The following is an 8,231-nucleotide window of genomic DNA, read 5'->3' as shown; positions in this document are numbered from 1 at the left end:
AAGCGATGCCGTTTCGTTGCTGACCCCGCCGGCTTCCACCACGATCCAAACCAGATTGTATGGAACCAGCATTAGCGAGTGCATCACACCGGTCAAATGCAGCGCTTGGAATGTCCGTACATATGTCGGCGTTACCACGATAACTGTCCTGGGATCCTTCACACCGAATTGTAGCCTCTGCTCTTTTTGAACTCTTTCGATGATCCGGTGAGCCTTCATGACCTCAATCGGGTTCGGGTGCGGCCATGGCCTGATCCGGATCCCGTGCCGCCCCACAACCACTCTCGAATTCGTCGCCGTCTTGTTGAGCAACAGTAAGTCGGGGTTCGTCACGGGGTTGGTGGACAGAACGGAGTGGACATCTAGGGTTTTGGCGAGTTCGGCGGTGGAGCGAAACGGTGACGTGTAGAAGTTGGTGGAGGAAGTGGAGAACAAAAAGAAAAAGACCAAGCGAGAAAAGCGGAATCCGAGGACTAAGCTGATTAAGCAACAGAGACCGTGGAGGATCAGCCAGAAAATGGCTGCTGGCGACTTAATGGCGCTGTCGGAAGATGAATCCAACGGTCCTGATGATCTGAAGCTGTTGCTTCGACGGTTGATGTAGCTCTGCTGCAACGCAGAAAGCTTCATTTTTTTTTTGTTGGTCTGTCTCTTGAAGCTCCTGCTAGAGAGAGACAGAGAAGAAAGAAGCTCTGGAAATATAAGAGGAATTTTTTTTTTCTTTTTCTTTTTCGGTAGGTTGATTTGGTGGGGCGTTTAAGAAGGCTAATGAGTTGTTTAATGAGAAGGATTATGATTACTTTGGATTTACGGTTGAATTGATTCCGGGTTATTGTCAGTTTGCTGCTTCGATTTGGTGCTATCTTCTTCTATTCTTTCTAGCTTCTACTTGTTTTATTTTTGATACAGTGGAAGGGAGAAAGGAAAGAGAAAGGGGGAAGACTTGGGACGAGGACATTAGCCCATGATTTAGGGGCCCAGGTCTCAAGCTTAATGCTTGAATTTTGACACAATTAAAAGCTCCATTTTCGTAAAATGGAGGGAATTTATTATGAGTTTGTTGCACAGCCTTTTATGTATGGAAAGATTTAGCTTTTTCTCCTAAATTTTCTGAATCAATAATTACTATGATTAAATAACCATAACTTGAGAATTTTCATTGATTTTACTGCTGATATTTGTAAATTCAATAAAAACAATCTTAGAGGAATGTAAGTATTGGCATTTAATATAGTACTAGTTGACGTCAAAAATTATTTCCATTCAAGTATTTTTTAATTTTATGAATAATAATTTTAGTAACTCTTACCTTACCTAACCTAGAGCCTAAACTTCATTAATTTACATGTAACAAATTAATGATTATAATTTTATGAAAATATAAATGTCATATTAACACCTCCACTAATTATCACTCTTAATTTATGAGTATTTACCAAAAATACAGTAACCAACATTAGCTTAAATATCTTACCACTTATTCTCTTGAATAGTTATTTATAATTATGGAAACTCTACATCAAATACTCATTATTTTCAAAAAATAGATTAAAATATTGGTTCGGCGCATTTAAGATTTTATACTTAAAATAGGTTTTCAAAGATTAATCTCTGATAGATAACAAAAAAAATTTCTCCCTTCTTATCAATTAGAGTAATTGGTGAGAGTAGAGATAATTATGTAATGCCAGATACAATAATATAAAAAAATTTAATAAAAATATTAAAAAAATATATCTTTATGAAAAAAATATTAGTCTCATTTAACCATTAGGGACATAAAAAAAGATAACAATTTTTAACTACGGACATGGTGGTAGGGTAATATTCACTGCAAATTTGGCTATTATGTCCTAAGAAACCATTGGAGTTAAAGCAGCCTTAAATTTTTGCTTAAGTGGCTAACGGTGATTGTAGGAGTAGGTCAATGGTTAGGTCAGATATAGCCATATAGGTGGGCCGTCGATAGGAATAAAACAAGGAATCAAACGTGAACGCCAATCAAATTTTGACACGTCATTAACCTAAATCAAAATAAACAATATTTTATCACAAATATTTAAATATTTAATTTATTAATTAATATATAATTATTTTAAAAAAATAAATTCAAATATCCTTTTTCTAATTAAAAAAAAAACAATACCTCATCGCAATGAGTTTAACTATGTTTTCATGTTAGAGGGAAGTTAAGATTTAATCATATACCAAATTTGGGATTGGGTTAATGTAGTTGACTGTAAATTATCAAGGTTAAATCTTGATTTTCCCCTGCCAATAAAGACCAGCTCTATCAAATGATGCAATGCTTTCTTTTCATTTTCCTTCCTTTCCCCCACTGTTTCTTCCCTACCAAACAAGAAAAATGATTATATTAGTATATTCCTTTTCATTTTCCTTTCTAGTCAATTTTCATTTGTCCTTTATTTCTTTTTCCCTTCTTCCCAACACAGATGAAATAACAAGGGCACCAACCTGAAAAGAAAAGCATTCCATTATTTGTTTTTGGAGGGTTTGGAAGGTGGGCATCACATTTCTGCTGATTCATCACCATAAAGTATTGCCTATAACCGAAATTATTTGAATCACTGTTCCTCAATCAAACTTTAAAGCTGCACATGTCACAAACTCGTAAGTATAAAATTATTTTGATTGCTTAGATTTTTCAATCTAATAATTCGTTGGCAACTCTGGGAACAATCATGATGCCGTTAAAGCAATCTTATTGTCTTTGTTCATGAATAAATATGCATCTTTAAGCATCAAGTCAGCCATTAATTAGTCTTTTTTTTTTTCAAAGAAGTAAGATTGTTTGATTAATTTGTCATTCGAAATATGATTGTTCATGAAATGGGCAAAAACACAATGTGGAAATTAACAAGAAGGGTAGAGTACGAAAGAGAGAACCAGTTTGGTGGGGTGGTTATGTTGATTAGCTTCATACCACCTGACTGATCGAAGTGGTGAGTTTCCTTTAGAGTGAGGCAAGTCGTGGGTACGTGCCTTCTTATTTATTTATTTCTCAACCCCAAGCTTCCCTTCCAAGGGGTCAGAACTTGCAAGAAAGCCTAGAATAATTCATGTCATTTTCTGTCTACGTGTATTATACATGAATCATATGCCTTACAGTTTTCAAGCTAATGATTTGGTCGTAAATTTACACCCGAAGATGTTATTGTCACGGTCCCTCTCGTGGAATGCAGATGAGATTCATTAATTGCATAGTTTAACTGAATAAATAGAATACTAATCAATGTGGATTATAACCATTTAGATTAACCTGCAAACTCCTAAATCAAACATGACTTTCGGTGATTATCAACAGTAACATCCTTAACCCATTCCGAATCAAAACCATGGTGCAGAAACTGTCCTGGTCTTTCTTCTTTTTCTTCTCTGTTCAAATCAAAATGCTAGGAAATCAGTGGCTTAATTGGTTGATGATGTTTGGAAGCCAGAAACGACAATTATACCAAAAATGTTTAAGTTGTTTAAACTCTAAATCTATGAGTTGAACGCCCTGACATTCTAGAAATGAGCACATCAATATATGAGCAGACTTTAGGACAAATTAAGAATGAAACACGAGAAGCATGAGGAGGAATCTATTGGGTGAAAGCTGCCTAGTGAGTTTGATATCTATAATTTCCTGATTCTATATTGGCTGTAGAAAACTCTTTCCCTTTCAGTACAAATTCCTAAAGTTGGGTGCCACAATTTTGACTTGCAAAGTTTAAAATATATATTCAGCATGTTCCTCGCTAGCTGTACGTATAAAAAGCATCACTTTCTTTGTAAAACTTAATATACCAACTTCCAGCAATTAGATATAGGTGAACTTGATTTTTAATTCATGTATATCATATAGGAATATATTGGGAAACAATAGTTTGTTGGATGAAATCATAAGATTTTGATCTCTCCTTCAACACCAAGAATTATTATTAAGTGTCCTGGCGACCTTCTCATCATGCAATTTTCCACATCTTCGTTATGAATCATACTTGGTAGTGTAGTTATAAAATGTATAACATCTTCCACAAAGTTTTCAAACTCGATTGATGATGCAAAGATGGCGACCAACGAATAATTTGGCCTAGTTTAAAAACATTTAAAACTTAAACCAGTGAAGGTGATGACCTAATGATAAAGACCTTGGAAACGAGATTGGTCAAGGATCCAGAACTGCTGATCTAGGAATCTTACGTCTTGGTCTACATATAGAACCAATAGATTCTTACATTGTCTACTTTAAAAGAGCTGGATGTCATGTACTAATACTAAATCTGGCTTAAGGGTGCGCATGTCTATGAACTTCAATGCCGGACTCCCAACAAACATTTTGACAGAAAGAATAGCAGTTGATGGTAATCACAATACGCTCTAAACATATTTATTTTCTTTTCTAAGTTGGACAAAAAAGTCACTGCTCGAGTGGAGCATTTTCACTCAACAGATTAGTAGGTTTTAGAAAGCTTGATACCACCGGGAAAGGGTTTTTTGCAGCTTTGGGTCACATTCCCCTCTTCCTTTTTCAGCAATATCACATCAAGACCTTTTTGGGCTATTCATCACATTAAGGCACTAGATTGTTTTCCAAAAGGACCGAAACTGGGATAATGGAATGGAAAATATTGAAAGAGGGCCCAAAAACTAGCCCAATTTTTAGTTATATCTTTTTTTTTTAAATTTCAATTATTAGTTATATTGACATACCAAACAGAAACCTACCACGCTGACTAGTCACAGCACTGGGTTTCTATCCCCAAACTCCACCAGAATTCAAGTAATAATCGCTTAAAATTTTGCTCAGATTGAGGGAAAAAAAAGGGAAAGCTTAAACCCAAAAATATACCTCTTTATTTTCGTTTAAACAAATAAACCCCTCACTCAAAAATATTATTAAACTTTTATTTTGAACCAAACAAACCCATAATTTTAATTATAAATTAATTATCATTGGATTAAATGTTATTTAATGCTTTTTGTTATCATAGCTTATAATATGATCATTAAACAAAACCAGAATTTAAAATTGTTAGTAGTTAGTTGTCGAAATCACCTTAAAAATATTTCTTGTAACCTCTCTCAATCTCTTCTCTCCTTTAATCAAAGTAATTTTCAAAATCTTTGACTTTTGTCCTCCAATTTAAGAACATTTAAAATTTTTAGTAGAGATCTTCAATAACTACTTCGATTAAAAGAAAGAAGATAAAGAGAGAAATCAAAAAATTATTTTTATCTTTTTGTGATTTTACTGTCGACTTTCAATTGAATATTCTACTTCATGATTACGTCAACTGATTGAATCATGTATCATGTGGATAAAAGACAAAAATTAACATTAAATCTAACAGCAATTGCATTTTCGTTTAATCCAAATGCTTGTTTCAATCAAAAAAAGATGTGAGGAACTTAGATAAATAGTCGGGTATACTCTAAGAATTTTTTTAAGATTTATGCCAAAAAGTAACCATAGTCATGCTGCAGGCTTAACGTTTGCTACCCTTTCCCTTCATTACCTCCGGTAGCTAGGACCCATTCCTCTATACTTTTGTGGCTTAGTGCCCACACTGAGCGTTGTGTTCAGTCTAATTCTAATGGGCTTACTTCTTTCAAATTGTTCACGATGCTTAATCTTCAAGTCAACATGGTTTTTCAGCCCAAAATGAGAGAAGAAAAAAGAATATACGAGAAAAATAAAAGGGTCAACAAAGAAAAAGAAATCTCCCCTTTGCTTCAAATTTAGAAAGAATACAAGAAATATATTTTCAGTATCGAACCTATCAATATACCAGGGGGGCAAGTTAGCTTGCTTGAATTGAAAGTTACTGAATTGCTTGTTTTCTTACCAATCTAATTCTTTGCTCTTCAAAGTCCAAAGTGTCCAAACAAGCCCAGTGTTTGGTTTATTGTCATGTTTGACATTTTCAAACACACACTTGAAGCTTTTAAATGTTGGACGACCCAAATGTAGTAGAAGATTATGCATATAGATACAGAGCAATCAAATATCTTCATGGCAACCCTAACAACCACGCTAAATCTTGCATGCTAGCTAGATCAGCGTAGATACCTACCCAGCCATGCTAAATAAAAAAACAATGTTCTTCTAGTTGTTACTTAGTCTTTAGAATGTTCAACCACTTTTCCATTGATTATAATATTTGGAATTGCTCCCCCGATCTTTGCTAAGCAAATGACTGTCCTCCCCTTGCTTAATTTTCATATTTGTACAATAATATAGTTTCACAACTTGTCAGCAACGGTATCATATCACTGTCTTAAGTGATTAGGGTTTTATCATATCACTTCGGACTAAGGAATTGGTTATCCTTCCTTACCTATCTTTTATATTTGTACAATAATATACCACGACAACATGTCGGCAGTGGTATCTTTCTCTTATAAGTGATTAAGGTCTAATAATATGATGATGGATTTGATATTTATTCTGTAAATATGTACGCATATTTAAATCATATTGCTAAGATGAATCAAAAATCACTTTCGTTTAACTGATATAGAAGCTAAAAAGAATAAAAGGAAATGGCATATATATGATGGCAATGCCCAGTGGGGGGCAGTGAAGGTTGTTCAATTAGTACCTTCACTGAAAAGAAACAAAAACCATGAAGATAGAAACTGGCGGAAGAAGAGTGCCCATAAGAACAGTCTTTCGGCGAGTAGTCAACATTTAGGCAGCCCACCCTCGCACGCCTTCTCTTTCTTCTCTGCTACACCTCAATTTCGTTTCTGATGCCTTTCCGTCATTGACTTTCGCACTCTGGTGCGTACGTAGTCAGGTTCATGGAAATTGCACCCTTCCTTGCTTTTCTTCCCTATCCCAACACGTGCCTTTACAAAACGTGAAAAATGATCTTCAATCAAATAAAAAATTCAAATCAAAAGGGAAAAAAAAAACACTGCTGAAACTAAGTTGCAATGAGGATTTTCTACAAGAATATTAATGGAGGAGAACTTCGGGTGAAAATAATTTGGTAGTATTGATTTTTCAAGGGGGAGCTTTGAATACTTGTCCAAGGAAGGAGGACCCCATTATTGGCTGCAATCTCGTGACTGAAATTTGGACCTTTCGTCTCATTGTTCCTTATTTAATAATGGGTTTTCTAAGTATGGGCGCAATTGGTGCACCAGCTGGGTTCTGAGTGGGGACTGTGACAAGAGATCAGAGACGTCACATCTCTGTGTACATGTGAAACACCATTATATGTCAAACTGATAACTTCACACATGCTTTGTATACTTAGATTAGATCCATTGAATGTTGAAATATAAGCACTGACCAGGGTTGAGATTTTGTATAAAGTTGGAGGGGTATTGACATCTACGGGTAATGTATACTGCATGCGATTAGCCCTTTTTTGTTATTGTCATCCAATAATTGGGTTATTTTATATATAAGAAAATATTCATCATCCTTCCCATAATACTTTAATTCTTAATTTCATTCATTAATATAATCACCGAAAGTTTTACTAAACAAATTATTTGACGCACGTGTTCATAATAAAATATATGGTATTTAACTTTAAATTTTAATGGGTTTTAACTTAAAATGTTCCACTAACCAAGTTCAATGTTATTTTGTGTTGTAAGTTGTACTAACTCCTTTGGGGAATTGTGCATAAGGGCATACGGATTATTTACAGTATACTGTTATTATTCTTTTGTTAAAAAGTGCTTGACTGGTTTTGGAGTATCATATGATTTGATGTATTTTGGCTTTTGCCTGTGGGAGAAGAGAAATGAAGGTGGTAGTGCTTACGGTGGCAATGAAGACATGCCGAACCAAGTATTCCATTCTTAGGGTTGGGGTAGGTTTTAGTTAACTAATTTTCCATTTGGTGGTGTGTTTTCTTTCAACAGCTCTCTTTTTCACTAATTAATTTGTCCAAAGTTTAGGAAGTTTGGACGTTTGGGGATTTATTTCCAGAAAAATGACTTAAAAAACATGCTGTGAAAAGACATATGGTCCAATATATAAGGGAAATTAAAAATATGTGAATCCATGTGGTGGACAAAGAATCATTCAACAGCCTTGGATTAGCGATTTGAAAGTCCACGTTCCATGTAGATGGAGTTGAAGAAGAAAATTTAAAACGCCATTGGTGATATGAAGATCCCAGAATAACTCTTTGCAAGACTTGGCAATGACCCAAGATGAAGAAATCCATTATTTCTGAACAATTTTCACTAAATTCTTGTTC

The 8,231-nt window shown here is 34.7% G+C and overlaps 1 protein-coding gene across 1 annotated transcript in view; it reads right to left on the bottom strand.

The window, feature by feature from the left end:
* IRX14-L (Nucleotide-diphospho-sugar transferases superfamily protein) overlaps window positions 1-1,004 on the bottom strand; it is a 2,422-nt gene extending 1,418 nt beyond the window's left edge. The window contains exon 1 of the mRNA XM_021419696.2: window positions 5-1,004. Coding sequence (XP_021275371.1) covers window positions 5-630 — 626 coding nt within the window. The 5' untranslated portion in view covers window positions 631-1,004. The remainder of the gene's footprint in view (window positions 1-4) is intronic.
* Between the last annotated feature and the right edge of the window lie 7,227 nt (window positions 1,005-8,231).

Source organism: Theobroma umbraticum, unplaced genomic scaffold, assembly GCF_002168275.2.
Source record: "Theobroma umbraticum cultivar Fairchild unplaced genomic scaffold, ASM216827v3 scaffold_44.0, whole genome shotgun sequence".
NCBI lineage: Eukaryota > Viridiplantae > Streptophyta > Magnoliopsida > Malvales > Malvaceae > Theobroma > Theobroma umbraticum.
The sequence above is the reverse complement of the archived record's forward strand: the minus strand, read 5'-3'. Positions and strand labels throughout refer to the sequence as shown.